This window comes from Oncorhynchus mykiss, chromosome 23 (genome assembly GCF_057628025.1).
Source record: "Oncorhynchus mykiss isolate SJ-2025 chromosome 23, ASM5762802v1, whole genome shotgun sequence".
NCBI lineage: Eukaryota > Metazoa > Chordata > Actinopteri > Salmoniformes > Salmonidae > Oncorhynchus > Oncorhynchus mykiss.
The window spans coordinates 62,370,288-62,389,189 of NC_143044.1; the positions used below are offsets into that span (position 1 = coordinate 62,370,288).

Consider the following 18,902-nt stretch of genomic DNA (forward strand, 5'->3'; position numbering starts at 1 on the left):
GTCCAGGTGAGGATGGTTATACTGTGTCCAGGTGAGGATGGTTATACTGTGTCCAGGTGAGGATGGTTATGTTGTGTCCAGGTGAGGATGGTTATACTGTGTCCAGGTGAGGATGGTTATACTGTGTCCAGGTGAGGATGGTTACACTGTGTCCAGGTGAGGATGGTTATACTGTGTCCAGGTGAGGATGGTTATACTGTGTCCAGGTGAGGATGGTTATACTGTGTCCAGGTGAGGATGGCTACACTGTGTCCAGGTGAGGATGGTTACACTGTGTCCAGGTGAGGATGGCTACACTGTGTCCAGGTGAGGATGGCTACACTGTGTCCAGGTGAGGATTGTTATACTGTGTCCAGGTGAGGATGGTTACACTGTGTCCAGGTGAGGATGGTTATGCTGTGTCCAGGTGAGGATGGTTACACTGTGTCCAGGTGAGGATGGTTATACTGTGTCCAGGTGAGGATGGTTATACTGTGTCCAGGTGAGGATGGTTATACTGTGTCCAGGTGAGGATGGTTACACTGTGTCCAGGTGAGGATGGTTATACTGTGTCCAGGTGAGGATTGTTATACTGTGTCCAGGTGAGGATGGTTACACTGTGTCCAGGTGAGGATGGTTATACTGTGTCCAGGTGAGGATGGTTACACTGTGTCCAGGTGAGGATGGTTATACTGTGTCCAGGTGAGGATGGTTATACTGTGTCCAGGTGAGGATGGTTATACTGTGTCCAGGTGAGGATGGTTATACTGTGTCCAGGTGAGGATGGTTATACTGTGTCCAGGTGAGGATGGTTACACTGTGTCCAGGTGAGGATGGTTAGACTGTGTCCAGGTGAGGATGGTTACACTGTGTCCAGGTGAGGATGGCTATACTGTCTGACTGGTTGATTGACTGACTGGTTGTTAACTGATTATCTAACTGACTGACCAACTGTCTGTCTGTCTATCAGTATGTAAGCTGACTGGTTGACTGACTGACTGACTGGCTGACTGATTGTCTGACTGGCGGGCTGGCTGGCTGACTGGTTTATCTCTACAGGGCCATGAAAGAGCAGGAGTTGGATACTCCCTCCATGGAGAAGCGTTTTGTTTTTAGTCAGCTGGCTGACTGACTGGCTGGCTGACTGGTTTATCTCTACAGGGCCATGAAAGAGCAGGAGTTGGATACTCCCTCCATGGAGAAGCGTTTTGTTTTTAGTCAGCTGGCTGACTGACTGGCTGGCTGACTGGTTTATCTCTACAGGGCCATGAAAGAGCAGGAGTTGGATACTCCCTCCATGGAGAAGCGTTTTGCCTACACCTTCCTGCAGCAGCTCATCACTTACGTAGACGAGGCCCACGAACACATGCTGGAGTCTGGTGAGGAATGAACGTCACGTTGGTTACGTCCCCAACGGCACCCTGCTGCCATAGAGCTCTGGTCAACAGTAGTGCACTACATAGGGAATAGGGCTGTAGTATAAAGTTGTGCACTACATAGGGAATCGGTGTGTAGTATAAAGTAGTGCACTATATAGGGAATAGGGCTGTAGTATAAAGTAGTGTACTATATAGGGAATAGGGCTGTAGCATAAAGTAGTGCACTACATAGGGAGTAGGGTGCCATTGGGGATTAACCCATTGTCTGCTACTTAAATTAATATTACTTCAATTTAAACATGAACAATACTAATGTCTATTATTCCACTAAATCCTGTTGTCACTGTTCTGATGTCCCTGTTCTGATGTCCCTGTTCTGTTGTCCCTGTTCTGATGTCCCTGTTCTGATGTCCCTGTTCTGTTGTCCCTGTTCTGATGTCCCTGTTCTGATGTCCCTGTTCTGTTGTCCCTGTTCTGATGTCCCTGTTCTGTTGTCCCTGTTCTGATGTCTCTGTTCTGATGTCCCTGTTCTGATGTCCCTGTTCCTGTTGTCCCTGTTCTGATGTCCCTGTTCTGATGTCCCTGTTCCTGTTGTCCCTGTTCTGTTGTCCCTGTTCTGATGTCCCCCTCCCCTCTATAAGACGTTGGGACACCACCGAAAGGAGAGAGCGTTCCTCACGAACATCAGATGAAGTTTTTTGGAAAGGTGAGACTGACTCCTGCCTGCTTCTCTCCACCATGTCCCACCACCTCAACAACACACAAACATCAACCTCAGAAGACCAAATAGCATTTACGTAATATGCTGAGCTCCAACCGTAGTGGGACAATTCAAATCAGTTTATTAGTTTATTAGTCACGTGACTTACAGGCTTACAGGCTCTAACCAATAGTGCAAAAAGGTATTAGGTGAACAATAGGTAGGTAAAGAAATAAAACAACAGTAAAAAGACAGGATATATACAGTAGAGAGGCTATATACAGTAGAGAGGCTATATACAGTAGAGAGGTTATATACAGTAGAGAGGCTTTATACAGTAGAGAGGCTATATACAGTAGAGAGGCTATATACAGTAGAGGGTCTATATACAGTAGAGAGGCTATACACAGTAGAGGGGCTATATACAGTAGAGAGGCTATATACAGTAGAGAGGCTATATACAGTAGAGAGGCTATACACAGTAGAGGCTATATACAGTAGAGAGGCTATATACAGTAGAGAGGTTATATACAGTAGAGAGGTTATATACAGTAGAGAGGCTATATACAGTAGAGAGGCTATATACAGTAGAGGGTCTATATACAGTAGAGAGGCTATACACAGTAGAGGGGCTATATACAGTAGAGAGGCTATATACAGTAGAGAGGCTATATACAGTAGAGAGGCTATACACAGTAGAGGCTATATACAGTAGAGAGGCTATATACAGTAGAGGCTATATACAGTAGAGAGGCTATATACAGTAGAGGCTATATACAGTAGAGAGGCTATACACAGTAGAGGCTATATACAGTAGAGGCTATATACAGTAGAGAGGCTATATACAGTAGAGGCTATATACAGTAGAAAGGCTATATACAGTAGAGGCTATATACAGTAGAGGCTATACACAGTAGAGGGGCTATATACAGTAGAGAGGCTATATACAGTAGAGAGGCTATATACAGTAGAGAGGCTATACACAGTAGAGGCTATATACAGTAGAGAGGCTATATACAGTAGAGAGGCTATAAACAGTAGAGAGGCTATATACAGTAGAGAGGCTATATACAGTAGAGAGGCTATATACAGTAGAGAGGCTATATACAGTAGAGAGGCTATATACAGTAGAGAGGCTATACACAGTAGAGAGGCTATATACAGTAGAGAGGCTATATACAGTAGAGAGGCTATACACAGTAGAGGCTATATACAGTAGAGAGGCTATACACAGTAGAGAGCCTATATACAGTAGAGAGGCTATACACAGTAGAGGCTATATACAGTAGAGAGGCTATATACAGTAGAGAGACTATATACAGTAGAGAGGCTATACACAGTAGAGGCTATATACAGTAGAGAGGCTATATAAAGTAGAGAGGCTATACACAGTAGAGGCTATATACAGTAGAGAGGCTATAAACAGTAGAGGGGCTATATACAGTAGAGGTTATATACAGTAGAGAGGCTATATACAGTAGAGAGGCTATATACAGTAGAGAGGCTATATACAGTAGAGGGGCTATATACAGTAGAGAGGCTATACACAGTAGAGGCTATATACAGTAGAGAGGCTATACACAGTAGAGGCTATATACAGTAGAGAGGCTATAAACAGTAGAGAGGCTATACACAGTAGAGGTTATATACAGTAGAGAGGCTATATACAGTAGAGAGGCTATATACAGTAGAGAGGCTATATACAGTAGAGAGGCTATATACAGTAGAGGGGCTATATACAGTAGAGAGGCTATACACAGTAGAGGCTATATACAGTAGAGAGGCTATATACAGTAGAGAGGCTATAAACAGTAGAGGGGCTATATACAGTAGAGAGGCTATATACAGTAGAGAGGCTATATACAGTAGAGAGGCTATACACAGTAGAGGCTATATACAGTAGAGAGGCTATAAACAGTAGAGGGGCTATATACAGTAGAGGTTATATACAGTAGAGAGGCTATATACAGTAGAGAGGCTATACACAGTAGAGGCTATATACAGTAGAGAGGCTATATACAGTAGAGAGGCTATAAACAGTAGAGGGGCTATATACAGTAGAGAGTCTATATACAGTAGAGAGGATATATACAGTAGAGAGGCTATATACAGTAGAGAGGCTATACACAGTAGAGGCTATATACAGTAGAGAGGCTATAAACAGTAGAGGGGCTATATACAGTAGAGAGGCTATACACAGTAGAGAGGATATATACAGTAGAGAGGATATATACAGTAGAGAGGCTATATACAGTAGAGAGGCTATACACAGTAGAGAGGCTATATACAGTAGAGAGGCTATATACAGTAGAGAGGCTATACACAGTAGAGAGGCAATATACATTAGAGAGGCTATATACAGTAGAGGCTATATACAGTAGAGAGGCTATACACAGTAGAGAGGCTATATACAGTAGAGAGGCTATATACAGTAGAGAGGCTATATAGAGTAGAGAGACTATATACAGTAGAGAGGCTATATACAGTAGAGAGGCTATATACAGTAGAGAGGCTATATACAGTAGAGGGGCTATAAACAGTAGAGGGGCTATATACAGTAGAGAGACTATATACAGTAGGGAGGCTATATACAGTAGAGAGGCTATATACAGTAGAGATGCTACATACAGACACTGGTAAGTCAGGCTGATTGAGGTAGTATGTACATGTAGATATGGTTAAAGTGACTATGCATATATGATGAACAGAGATTAGCAGTAGCGTAAGGGACGCATGTTGGGTTGTTTGGGCTCCGTACTCCAGCACTTTGGACTTGAAATTATACAATTACTATGAGGTTAAAGTGCAGCCTGTCAGCTTTAATGTCCATATCAGGTGAGAAAGTGACAGAGGCTTAAATATCATACCTCCCCAAAATGCCATATCTTCTGTTATTGTAATGTTGAGAGGTTAGCATGTCTTGGAGGTATGCTAACCTCCCTTGTTATTGTAATGGTCAGATGTTAGCATGTCTTGGAGGTATGCTAACCTCCCCTGTTATTGTAATGATGAGAGGTTAGCATGTCTTGTCGGTATGCTAACCTCCCCTGTTATTGTAATGGTGAGGGGTTAGCATGCTAACCTCCCCTGTCATTGTAATGGTGAGAGGTTAGCATGTCTTGGGGGTATGCTAACCTCCCCTGTTATTGTAATGGTGAGAGGTTAGCATGCTAACCTCCCCTGTTATTGTAATGGTGAGAGGTTAGCATGTCTTGGGGGTATGCTAACCTCCCTTGTTATTGTAATGATGAGAGGTTAGCATGTCTTGGGGGTATGCTAACCTCCCCTGTTATTGTAATGGTGAGGGGTTAGCATGCTAACCTCCCCTGTCATTGTAATGGTGAGAGGTTAGCATGATAACCTCCCCTGTTATTGTAATGGTGAGGGGTTAGCATGCTAACCTCCCCTGTCATTGTAATGGTGAGAGGTTAGCATGTCTTGGAGGTATGCTAACCTCCCCTGTTATTGTAATGATGAGAGGTTAGCATGTCTTGGAGGTATGCTAATCTCCCTTGTTATTGCAATGATGAGAGGTTAGCATGTCTTGGAGGTTTGCTAACCTCCCTTGTTATTGTAATGATGAGAGGTTAGCATGTCTTGGAGGTATGATATTTGTGCGTCTAACTTTCTCACTCATTATTATTCACGATTCATTCAGGATTATATGTAATCATGGTAACATTCAGATTAATGAAGTGTTTAGAAACATATTCTATTCTTCTTTACAATTAATTATTTATTTTTTAAATACATGATTTACTATTAATTTCTATTGGGCAACCAAATAATCTGAAACACAACCACAACAAACAGCCAATACAGCCAACAATAGTGACAAGCAACAGGGCCTTGTACAATAACACCCAGGCCAGGACAACACCCGGGCAACAACAAGGTCCAATCATGAGATGAGCTAGCGAGCAACACAGACTGGTTACCGGACAGGAGATGACCTTCGTCTCTCTGAGAAGCTAGAGTCTTTCACGTTCACCTGATGAACTATTTCTGACCCGTGAGACTAATGGAACCCTGGGCTCCCTTAGGTGGTCCTACCATTGGTCGACCAGTACTTCAAGAATCACCGCCTCTACTTCCTGTCCACGGCCATCCGACCAATCAGCAGCGGGGGCCACGCCTCCAATAAGGAGAAGGAGATGGTGACAAGGTGAGAGATTATACATAGATTCGCATGTCCAATACATTGCTTCAGTCTCCGTAGTACAATATTAATACATGGAATGTGATTGGTGCTGTGGGTTTGTTGAACGTGCTCTTTGAAGAGGTCGGGTTTCAGATGTTTTCAGAAGATGGGCAGGGGACTCTGTTGTCTTAGTTTTAGGGGGAAGCTAGTTCCCCCTTTGGGGGTGCCAGGAGCACAGTGTTGCTTTGAAACCCTGAACTGTAGCTCTAGTCCTGACACAGTGTTGTTTTGAAACCCTGGACTGTAGCTCTAGTCCTGACACAGTGTTGTTTTGAAACCCTGGACTGTAGCTCTAGTCCTGACACAGTGTTGTTTTGAAACCCTGGACTGTAGCTCTAGTCCTGACACAGTGTTGTTTTGAAACCCTGAACTGTAGCTCTAGTCCTGACACAGTGTTGTTTTGAAACCCTGGACTGTAGCTCTAGTCCTGACACAGTGTTGTTTTGAAACCCTGGACTGTAGCTCTAGTCCTGACACAGTGTTGTTTTGAAACCCTGGACTGTAGCTCTAGTCCTGACACAGTGTTGTTTTGAAACCCTGGACTGTAGCTCTAGTCTTGACACAGTGTTGTTTTGAAACCCTGGACTGTAGCTCTAGTCCTGACACAGTGTTGCCTTGAAACCCTGGACTGTAGCTCTAGTCCTGACACAGTGTTGTTTTGAAACCCTGGACTGTAGCTCTAGTCCTGACACAGTGTTGTTTTGATACCCTAGACTGTAGCTCTAGTCCTGACACAGTGTTGTTTTGAAACCCTGGACTGTAGCTCTAGTCCTGACGCAGTGTTGCTTTGAAACCCTAGACTGTAGCTCTGTAGATGTGTAAATCTGAGTGATTCAGACATCACTCGCTCTTATAAAGCAGACTATTCTTCTTCATCTTCAAGTTGCGTCACTTGATTATCTCTGTCTTTGTTTCCCCTCTTTCCTCTTACGTTTTCTTCATATTCTCTTCAGTCTGTTCTGCAAACTGGGACTTCTTGTCAGACATAGGATATCATTGTTTGGTAAGAAGGCTGTGAAGAGTGTGCTTCTAAGGATAGTGTGGACATTTGGAATGTATCCCAAATGACTCCCTATTCCCTATGTAGTGCACTACTTTTGACCAAATCCCTATTCCCTTTGTAGTGCACTACTTTTGACCAGATCCCTATGCACTATAAAGGGTGCCATTTGGGACACATCTAATAGTTTAATGCTGGGTCTAATACCCCTGTCTCCATCCCCAACCCCTGGTCCCAGCTCCTACCCCTGGTCCCAGCTCCTACCCCTGGTCCCAGCTCCTGCCCCTGGCCCCAGCTCCTACCCCTGGTCCCAGCTCCTACCCCTGGTCCCAGCTCCTACCCCTGGTCCCAGCTCCTACCCCTGGCCCCAGCTCCTACCCCTGGCCCCAGCTCCTACCCCTGGTCCCACCTCTTACCCCTGACCCCACCTCTTACCCCTGACCCCAGCTCCTACCCCTGGTCCCAGGTCCTACACCTGGTCCCAGCTCCTACCCCTGGCCCCAGCTCCTACCCCTGGTCCCAGGTCTTGGCCCCAGCTCCTACCCCTGGTCCCAGCTCCTACCCCTGGTTCCAGCTCCTACCCCTGTTCCCAGCTCCTACCCCTGACCCCCAGCTCCTACCCCTGGTTCCAGCTCCTACCTCTGGCCCCATCTTCTACCCCTGGTCCCAGGTCTTGGCCCCAGCTCTTACCCCTGGTCCCAGCTCCTACCCCTGGTTCCAGCTCCTACCCCTGGTTCCAGCTCCTACCCCTGACCCCCAGCTCCTAACCCTGGTCCCAGCTCCTACCCCTGGTCCCAGCTCCTACCTCTGGTCCCAGCTCCTACAGCTGGCCCCAGCTCCTACCCATGGTCCCAGCTCCTAACCCTGGTTCCAGATCTTACCCCTGGTGCCAGCTCCTACCCCTGGCCCCAGCTCCAGCTTTTGGTCCCAGCTCCTACCCCTGACCCCCAGCTCCTACCCCTGGTCCCAGCTCCTACCCCTGGTTCCAGCCCCTACTCATTGTTCCAGCTCTTATCCCTGGCCCCAGCTCCTACCCCTGGTTCCAGCTCCTACCCCTGGTTCCAGCTCCTACCCCTGGTCCCAGGTCTTGGCCCAGCTCCTACCCCTGGTTCCTGCTCCTACCCCTGGTCCCAGCTCCTACCCCTGACCCCCAGCTTCTAACCCTGGTCCCAGCTTCTACCCCTGGTTACAGCTCCTACCCCTGGCCCCTGCTCCTACCCCTGGTCCCAGCTCCTGCCCCTGGCCCCAGCTCCTACCCCTGGTCCCAGCTCCTACCCCTGGTCCCAGCTCCTACCCCTGGTCCCAGCTCCTACACCTGGCCCCAGCTCCTACCCCTGGCCCCAGCTCCTACCCCAGGTCCCAGATCCTACCCCTGGTCCCACCTCTTACCCCTGACCCCAGCTCCTACCCCTTGCCCCAGCTCCTACCCCTGGTCCCAGGTCTTGGCCCCAGCTCCTACCCCTGGCCCCAGCTCCTACCTCTGGTTCCAGCTCCTACCCCTGTTCCCAGCTCCTACCCCTGGTTCCAGCTCCTACCTCTGGCCCCATCTCCTACCCCTGGTCCCAGGTCTTGGCCCCAGCTCCTACCCCTGGTCCCAGCTCCTACCTCTGGTTCCAGATCCTACCCCTGGTGCCAGCTCCTACCCCTGGTCCCAGCTCCAGCTCTTGGTCCCAGCTCCTACCCCTGACCCCCAGCTCCTAACCCTGGTCCCAGCTCCTACCCCTGGTTCCAGCCCCTACTCCTGGTCCCAGCTCCTACGCCTGGTTCCAGCTCCTATCACTGGCCCCAGGTCTTGGCCCCAGCTCCTACCCCTGGCCCCAGCTCATACCCCTGGTCCCAGGTCTTGGCCCCAGCTCCTAACCCTGGTTCCAGCTCCTAACCCTGGTCCCAGCTCCTACCCCTGGCTCCAGCTCCTACCCATGGTCCCAGCACCTACCCCTGGTTCCAGATCTTACCCCTGGTCCCAGCTCCTACCCCTGGTTCCAGCCCCTACTCCTGGTCCCAGCTCCTACGCCTGGTTCCAGCTCCTATCACTGGCCCCAGGTCTTGGCCCCAGCTCCTACCCCTGGCCCCAGCTCATACCCCTGGTCCCAGCTCTTGGTCCCAGCTCCTACCCCTGGTTCCAGCCCCTACCCCTGGTCCCAGCTCCTACCCCTGGATCCAGCTCCTACCCCTGGTCCCAGGTCTTGGGCCCAGCTCCTACCCCTGTCCCCAGCTTCTAAACCTGGTCCCAGCTCCTACCCCTGGCCCCAGCTTCCAACCCTGGTCCCAGCTCCTACCCCTGGTTCCAGCTCCTACCCCTGGTTCCAGCTCCTAACCCTGACCCCCTGCTCCTACCCCTGGTCCCAGCTCCTACCCCTGGTCCCAGGTCTTGGCCCCAGCTCCCACCCCTGTCCCCAGCTTCTAAACCTGGTCCCAGCTCCTACCCCTGGCCCCAGCTTCTAACCCTGGTCCCAGCTCCTACCCCTGGTTCCAGCTCCTACCCCTGGTCCCAGCTCCTACCCCTGGTCCCAGCTCCTACCCCTGTCCCCTACCCCTGGTCCCAGCTCCTACCCCTGACCCCCTGCTCCTACCCCTGGTCCCAGCTCCTACCCCTGGCCCCAGCTCCTACCCCTGGTCCCAGCTCCTACCCCTGGTCCCAGCTCCTACCCCTGTCCCCTAACCCTGGTGCCAGCTCCTACCCCTGGCCCCAGCTCCTAGCCCTGGCCCCAGCTCCTAGCCCTGGCCCCAGCTCCTACCCCTGGTCCCAGCTCCTGCCCCTGGTCCCAGCTCCTACTCCTGGTCCCAGCTCCTACCCCTGGTCCCAGCTCCTGCCCCTGGTCCCAGCTCCTACTCCTGGTCCCAGCTCCTACCCCTGGTCCCAGCTCCTACTCCTGGTCCCAGCTTCTACTCCTGGTCCCAGCTCCTACTCCTGGTCCCAGCTCCTACTCCTGGTCCCAGCTCCTGCCCCTGGTCCCAGCTCCTGCCCCTGGTCCCAGCTCCTACTCCTGGTCCCAGCTCCTACTCCTGGTCCCAGCTCCTACTCCTGGTCCCAGCTCCTCCCTATAGGCACTTAAAATACTGCAGATGCCTGTGAAGCATGCAAAGTTTTCTAAGCCGATTAGACCGAATGCTCTGGCTATGCATGGGAGTAAAGTGTAGTTCCTGTGCTGTTTGTCATATTTGAAAGCCCCAATCCATTTAATAACTGCCTTAGGTCTAGGTTACTGGTGTTTTATATTGGAAGTGTGTGATCTGTCCATCTAAACCTACATGCGTGTGGTCTTCAGTAGTATCAGTACACTGGACTCTATGGTTCTGTATCCATGCATGTCTCAGCTCTACACTGGACTCTGTGGTTCTGTATCCATGCATGTCCTCAGCTCTACATTAGACTCTGTGGTTCTGTATCCATGCATGTCTCAGCTCTACACTGGACTCTGTGGTTCTGTATCTATGCATGTCTCAGCTCTACACTGGACTCTGTGGTTCTGTATCTATGCATGTCTCAGCTCTACACTGGACTCTGTGGTTCTGTATCCATGCATGTCTCAGCTCTACACTGGACTCTGTGGTTCTGTATCCATGCATGTCTCAGCTCTACACTGGACTCTGTGGTTCTGTATCCATGCATGTCTCAGCTCTACACTGGACTCTGTGGTTCTGTATCCATGCATGTCTCAGCTCTACACTGGACTCTGTGGTTCCGTATCCATGCATGTCTCAGCTCTACACTGGACTCTGTGGTTCTGTCTCAGTTCTACACTGGACTCTGTGGTTCTGTATCCATGCATGTCTCAGCTCTACACTGGACTCTGTGGTTCTGTATCTATGCATGTCTCAGCTCTACACTGGACTCTGTGGTTCTGTATCCATGCATGTCTCAGCTCTACACTGGACTCTGTGGTTCTGTATCCATGCATGTCTCAGCTCTACACTGGACTCTGTGGTTCTGTATCCATGCATGTCTCAGCTCTACACTGGACTCTGTGGTTCTGTGTCCATGCATGTCTCAGCTCTACACTGGACTCTGTGGTTCTGTATCCATGCATGTCTCAGCTCTACACTGGACTCTGTGGTTCTGTCTCAGCTCTACACTGGGACCCTGTGGTTCTGTCTCAGTTCTACACTGGACTCTGTGGTTCTGTATCCATGCTTGCCTCAGCTCTACACTGGACCCTGTGGTTCCGTATCCATGCTTGTCTCAGCTCTACACTGGACTCTGTGGTTCCGTATCTATGCTTGTCTCAGCTCGTCTATATGCTGTGGTTCCGTATCCATGCTTGTCTCAGCTCTACACTGGACTCTGTGGTTCCGTATCTATGCTTGTCTCAGCTCGTCTATATGCTGTGGTTCCGTATCCATGCTTGTCTCAGCTCGTCTATATGCCGTGGTGCTACAGGACTACTCACGCTGTAACACTGCCTCATGTCTCCACACAGGAAGCCATGCTACCTCCATAGTCAACTGTCTTCACATACTGGGCCAGACACTGGACGCCAGGTGAGTGACCACATGAACCCTATTAATATGGAAGTCATATTGAGTGTGTTTGGATCCCCATTAGCTGATGTCATGATGTGTTAAAAGTTGTTTTTCTCAACATGTTATTTTCACCATTACCCACTGGATTTAGAATCCAGCCATCTCTCAACATGTTGTTTCACCATTACCCTCTGGATTTAGAATCCAGCCATCTCTCAACATGTTGTTTCACCATTACCCACTGGGGTTAGAATCCAGCCATCTCTCAACATGTTGTTTCACCATTACCCACTGGGGTTAGAATCCAGCCATCTCTCAACATGTTGTTTCACCATTACCCACTGGATTTAGAATCCAGCCATCTCTCAACATGTTGTTTCACCATTACCCTCTGGATTTAGAATCCAGCCATCTCTCAACATGTTGTTTCACCATTACCCTCTGGATTTAGAATCCAGCCATCTCTCAACATGTTGTTTCACCATTACCCACTGGATTTAGAATCCAGACATCTCTCAACATGTTGTTTCACCATTACCCTCTGGATTTAGAATCCAGCCATCTCTCAACATGTTGTTTCACCATTACCCACTGGATTTAGAATCCAGCCATCTCTCAACATGTTGTTTCACCATTACCCTCTGGATTTAGAATCCAGCCATCTCTCAACATGTTGTTTCACCATTACCCTCTGGATTTAGAATCCAGCCATCTCTCAACATGTTGTTCCACCATTACCCACTGGGTTTAGAATCCAGCCCCGATACTGTGAGAATCCAGCCATCTCTCAACATGTTGTTTCACCATTACCCTCTGGATTTAGAATCCAGCCATCTCTCAACATGTTGTTTCACCATTACCCACTGGGTTTAGAATCCAGCCCCGATACTGTGAGAATCCAGCCATCTCTCAACATGTTGTTTCACCATTACCCTCTGGATTTAGAATCCAGCCATCTCTCAACATGTTGTTTCACCATTACCCTCTGGATTTAGAATCCAGCCATCTCTCAACATGTTGTTTCACCATTACCCTCTGGATTTAGAATATGGCCATCTCTCAACATGTTGTTCCACCATTACCCTCTGGATTTAGAATCCAGCCATCTCTCAACATGTTGTTCACCATTACCCTCTGGATTTAGAATCCAGCCATCTCTCAACATGTTGTTTCACCATTACCCTCTGGATTTAGAATCCAGCCATCTCTCAACATGTTGTTTCACCATTACCCTCTGGATTTAGAATCCAGCCATCTCTCAACATGTTGTTTCACCATTACCCTCTGGATTTAGAATCCAGCCATCTCTCAACATGTTGTTTCATCATTACCCACTGGGTTTAGAATCCAGCCCCGATACTGTGAGAATCCAGCCATCTCTCAACATGTTGTTTCACCATTACCCACTGGATTTAGAATCCAGCCATCTCTCAACATGTAGTTTCACCATTACCCTCTGGGTTTAGAATCCAGCCATCTCTTAACATGTTGTCTGCATCCCCACAATCTGTGCATTTCAGAAAGCTTGGTGTGATTGTGAGTTAATGTTTGCTTTGGTATCTCCATTCATAATAATCTGTGCCATTAAGCAGATGATTTTATCCTGAACCACCTCGTGTGTGTGTGTGTGTATACATTTTAAGTATGGGTGGCCCCGGGATTCGAACCCACAATCCTGGCGGTACCAGTGCCGTTCTCTACCAACTGATCGTAATATAATCCGTGTCTGTTCTCCAGGACGGTGATGAAGACGGGTCTGGAGACGGTGAAGGCGGCGTTGAGGGCGTTCTTCGACAACGCAGCAGAGGACTTGGAGAAGACTTTAGAGAACCTGAAACAGGGCCAGTTCACTCACAGTCACTCCCAGCCCAAAGGAGTCACCCAGATCATTAACTACACCAGCGTAGCCCTGCTCCCTGTCCTCTCCTCCCTGTTCGAACACATCGGGCAGAACCTCTTTGGGGAAGACCTCATATGTATGCATACCAGTAGATCAATTCACATTTGGATCATTTGTTTTTTTGCTGAACAAAACCTGATATAGGGGCAAATCCACCAAAGCCTGATGAGAGCTTGTAGCACCACCTATTGGCCAATGATGAAACTGCACTTACCTGTTGCTCAAACATGAGACAAGCCCTCATTAGGCATTGTTAATTAAAAAGGCCATCCCTGTATCTCACGAGACCAGTCCTCTTTAGGCATTGTTAATTAAAAAGGCCATCCCTGTATCTCACACAAGACAAGCCCTCATTGTTAATTAAAAAGGCCATCCCTGTATCTCACACAAGACAAGCCCTCATTGTTAATTAAAAAGGCCATCCCTGTATCTCACACAAGACAAGCCCTCATTAGTCATTAAAAAGGCCATCCCTGTATCTCACACAAGACAAGGCCTAATTAGTCATTGTTAATTAAAAAGGCCATCCCTGTATCTCACACAAGACAAGGCCTCATTAGTCATTGTTAATTAAAAAGGCCATCCCTGTATCTCACACAAGACAAGCCCTCATTGTTAATTAAAAAGGCCATCCCTGTATCTCACACAAGACAAGCCCTCATTGTTAATTAAAAAGGCCATCCCTGTATCTCATGAGACAAGCCCTCATTGTTAATTAAAAAGGCCATCCCTGTATCTCACACAAGACAAGCCCTCATTGTTAATTAAAAAGGCCATCCCTGTATCTCATGAGACAAGCCCTCATTGTTAATTAAAAAGGCCATCCCTGTATCTCACACAAGACAAGCCCTCATTGTTAATTAAAAAGGCCATCCCTGTATCTCACACAAGACAAGGCCTAATTAGTCATTGTTAATTAAAAAGGCCATCCCTGTATCTCACACAAGACAAGGCCTCATTAGTCATTGTTAATTAAAAAGGCCACCCCTGTATCTCACACAAGACAAGCCCTCATTGTTAATTAAAAAGGCCATCCCTGTATCACACAAGACAAGGCCTCATTAGTCATTGTTAATTAAAAAGGCCATCCCTGTATCTCACACAAGACAAGCCCTCATTGTTAATTAAAAAGGCCATCCCTGTATCTCACACAAGACAAGCCCTCATTGTTAATTAAAAAGGCCATCCCTGTATCACACAAGACAAGCCCTCATTGTTAATTAAAAAGGCCATCCCTGTATCTCACACAAGACAAGCCCTCATTGTTAATTAAAAAGGCCATCCCTGTATCTCACACAAGACAAGCCCTCATTGTTAATTAAAAAGGCCATCCCTGTATCTCACACAAGACAAGCCCTCATTGTTAATTAAAAAGGCCATCCCTGTATCACACAAGACAAGGCCTCATTAGTCATTGTTAATTAAAAAGGCCATCCCTGTATCTCACACAAGACAAGGCCTCATTAGTCATTGTTAATTAAAAAGGCTTCATGTATATCTGGCTTAAAGTACCAATAAATAAGCCAAGGCCTGTTTGACCCCTAATGTCTTATTGTAGTCCAACTACACCGTCCTGTAAAGGTCATACTGTAGGTCCCCTGTGTAAGGAGACTTCCCTTGTTGTCTTCACAGTGGATGAAGTCCAGGTGGCCTGTTACAGGATCCTCAACAGCCTGTATAGTCTTGGTACCAACAACAGCATCTACGTAGAAAGGTAACGTCAAAATGAAATGCAATGTGAACACGATGATTAATTAAGAGGAAGTCAATCACACAGTCAACTCGAGGTCATTTAGTAAGTTCACCATTCTGCGATTCTCACTGTTGAACATCGTAACAGTGTTCAACACAACGCTCTTTTCGTCATCATTCGGTCTGATCCGTTATCATTTTGTCTAATCCGTTATCATTTGATCTGATCCGTCATCATTCGATCTGATCCGTTATCATTCTGTCTGATCCATTATCATTCGATCTGATCCGTTATCATATGATCTGATCCGCTCTCATTTGATCTAATCCGTTATCATTTGATCTGATCCGTTATCATTTGATCTGATCCGTTATCATTTGATCTGATCCGTTATCATTTGATCTGATCCGTTATCATTTGATCTGATCCGTTATCATTTGATCTGATCCGTTATCATTTGATCTGATCCGTTATCATTTGATCTGATCCGTCATCATTCTGTCTGATCCATTATCATTTGATCTGATCCGTTATCATTTGATCTGATCCGTTATCATTTTGTCTAATCCGTTATCATTTGATCTGATCCGTTATCATTTGATCTGATCCGTTATCATTTGATCTGATCCGTTATCATTTGATCTGATCCGTTATCATTTGATCTGATCCGTCATCATTCTGTCTGATCCATTATCATTTGATCTGATCCGTTATCATTTGATCTGATCCGTTATCATTTGATCTGATCCGTTATCATTTGATCTGATCCGTTATCATTTTGTCTAATCCGTTATCATTTGATCTGATCCGTTATCATTTTGTCTGATCCGTTATCATTTGATCTGATCCGTCATCATCTGTCTGATCCATTATCATTTGATCTGATCCGTTATCATTTGATCTGATCCGTTATCATTTTGTCTAATCCGTTATCATTTGATCTGATCCGTTATCATTTTGTCTAATCCGTTATCATTTGATCTGATCCGTCATCATTTGATCTGATCCGTTATTATTTGATCTTATCCATTATCATTCTGTCTGATCCGTTATCATTTGATCTGATCAGTCAACGGCCATTTTTTTTCTAAAGTCATCTGGTATCCTTTCATTTCAACCCAATAAGCAAAAAAATAAAACCGTACCAATCTTCATGTTAAACTACTTTTACAAATGTCAAAATGAATTCAATGTGAATATGATGATTAAGAGGAAGATAGGGTGTCTTGGAACTGATCAGCTACCCAGCTGGTTGAAATGGATTCAAAATACATCATCCAACCAGTTACGCCATTCATGTCCATTACAGAAATATAATTATGGGGTTCAAGCAGAGAAGCTGGGTGAGACCCTATTGTCTTTAATTAGGGGTTCGAGCAGAGAAGCTGGGTGAAACCTTATTGTATTTAATTAGGGGTTCAAGCAGAGAAGCTGGGTGAGACCCTATTGTCTTTAATTAGGGGTTCAAGCAGAGAAGCTGGGTGAGACCCTATTGTCTTTAATTAGGGGTTCGAGCAGAGAATTTGGGTGAGACCCTATTGTATTTAATTAGGGGTTCGAGCAGAGAAGCTGGGTGAGACCCTATTGTCTTTAATTAGGGGTTCAAGCAGAGAAGCTGGGTGAGACCCTATTGTCTTTAATTAGGGGTTCAAGCAGAGAAGCTGGGTGAGACCCTATTGTCTTTGATTAGGGGTTCAAGCAGAGAAGCTGGGTGAGACCCTATTGTCTTTAATTAGGGGTTCAAGCAGAGAAGCTGGGTGAGACCCTATTGTCTTTAATTAGGGGTTCAAGCAGAGAAGCTGGGTGAGACCCTATTGTCTTTAATTAGGGGTTCAAGCAGAGAAGCTGGGTGAGACCCTATTGTCTTTAATTAGGGGTTCAAGCAGAGAAGCTGGGTGAGACCCTATTGTCTTTGATTAGGGGTTCAAGCAGAGAAGCTGGGTGAGACCCTATTGTATTTAATTAGGGGTTCGAGCAGAGAATTTGGGTGAGACCCTATTGTATTTAATTAGGGGTTCGAGCAGAGAAGCTGGGTGAAACCCTATTGTCTTTAATTAGGGGTTCGAGCAGAGAAGCTGGGTGAAACCTTATTGTATTTAATTAGGGGTTCAAGCAGAGAAGCTGGGTGAGACCCTATTGTCTTTAATTAGGGGTTCAAGCAGAGAAGCTGGGTGAGACCCTATTGTCTTTAATTAGGGGTTCGAGCAGAGAAGCTGGGTGAGACCCTATTGTCTTTAAATAGGGGTTCAAGCAGAGAAGCTGGGTGAGACCCTATTGTCTTTAATTAGGGGCCATGGAGCCAAACAGCCATGGAGCCAAACGGCCTAACGGCCATGGAGCCAAACGGCCATAGAGCCAAACAGCCATGGAGCCAAACAGCCATGGAGCCAAACAGCCATGGAGCCAAACAGCCATGGAGCCAAACAGCCATGGAGCCAAACAGCCATGGAGCCAAACATCCAAATAGCCTAACAGCCATGGAGCCAAACAGGCATGGAGCCAAACAGCCATGGAGCCAAACAGCCATGGAGCCAAACAGCCATGGAGCCAAACAGCCATGGAGCCAAACAGCCAAACAGCCATGGTGCCAAACAGCCATGGAGCCAAACAGCCATGGAGCCAAACAGGCATGGAGCCAAACATCCATGGAGCCAAACAGCCAAACAGGCATGGAGCCAAACATCCATGGAACCAGACAGGCATGGAGCCAAACATCCATGGAGCCAAACAGCCATGGAGCCAAACAGCCATGGAGCCAAACAGCCATGGAGCCAAACAGCCATGGAGCCAAACAGGCATGGAGCCAAACAGCCATGGAGCCAAACAGCCATGGAGCCAAACAGCCATGGAGCCAAACAGGCATGGAGCCAAACAGCCATGGAGCCAAACAGTCTAATAGTTATTCTTTCTAACTATTTCTATTTACATCCTCAATTTCTGCAAGATGCCAAAACGTTGGACATAACAGGACAGGCCAGTGGATTCCCTCTGGGGGGGGAGTTTCCTCTAAACCAATGCCTATGACACATCCAGAACCAGCCATAGAGCCTGCTGGACAATCTGTTGAATACGGTGTAGTAACAAAAACCTCCGTAACAACCGACAACATGAAGTAGCTGGATAAGGTTAGCCCGCTAGCTACACTGACAGCTGACAGAAACCTCCGTAACAACCGACAACATGAAGTAGCTGGATAAGGTTAGCCCGCTAGCTACACTGACAGCTGACAGAAACCTCCGTAACAACCGACAACATGAAGTAGCTGGATAAGGTTAGCCCGCTAGCTACACTGACAGCTGACAGAAACCTCCGTAACAACCGACAACATGAAGTAGCTGGATAAGGTTAGCCCGCTAGCTACACTGACAGCTGACAGAAACCTCCGTAACAACCGACAACATGAAGTAGCTGGATAAGGTTACCCCGCTAGCTACACTGACAGCTGACAGAAACCTCCGTAACAACCGACAACATGAAGTAGCTGGATAAGGTTAGCCCGCTAGCTACACTGACAGCTGACAGAAACCTCCGTAACAACCGACAACATGAAGTAGCTGGATAAGGTTAGCCCGCTAGCTACACTGAC

At 47.2% G+C, this 18,902-nt stretch overlaps 1 protein-coding gene across 9 annotated transcripts in view; it reads left to right on the forward strand.

Annotated features, from left to right (window-relative positions):
• ryr2a (ryanodine receptor 2a (cardiac)) overlaps window positions 1–18,902 on the forward strand; it is a 368,722-nt gene that overhangs the window by 213,691 nt on the left and 136,129 nt on the right. For 7 of the 9 annotated variants that reach the window (XM_090217869.1, XM_090217870.1, XM_090217871.1 and 4 more), the window contains 7 exons: window positions 1,243–1,358; window positions 2,000–2,064; window positions 6,102–6,223; window positions 7,213–7,262; window positions 11,681–11,741; window positions 13,461–13,699; window positions 15,256–15,337. In XM_090217869.1, the coding sequence (XP_090073995.1) occupies window positions 1,243–1,358; window positions 2,000–2,064; window positions 6,102–6,223; window positions 7,213–7,262; window positions 11,681–11,741; window positions 13,461–13,699; window positions 15,256–15,337 (735 nt within the window). The remainder of the gene's footprint in view (window positions 1–1,242; window positions 1,359–1,999; window positions 2,065–6,101; window positions 6,224–7,212; window positions 7,263–11,680; window positions 11,742–13,460; window positions 13,700–15,255; window positions 15,338–18,902) is intronic. The other 2 variants (XR_016491186.1, XR_016491187.1) reach the window with 1 other exon arrangement.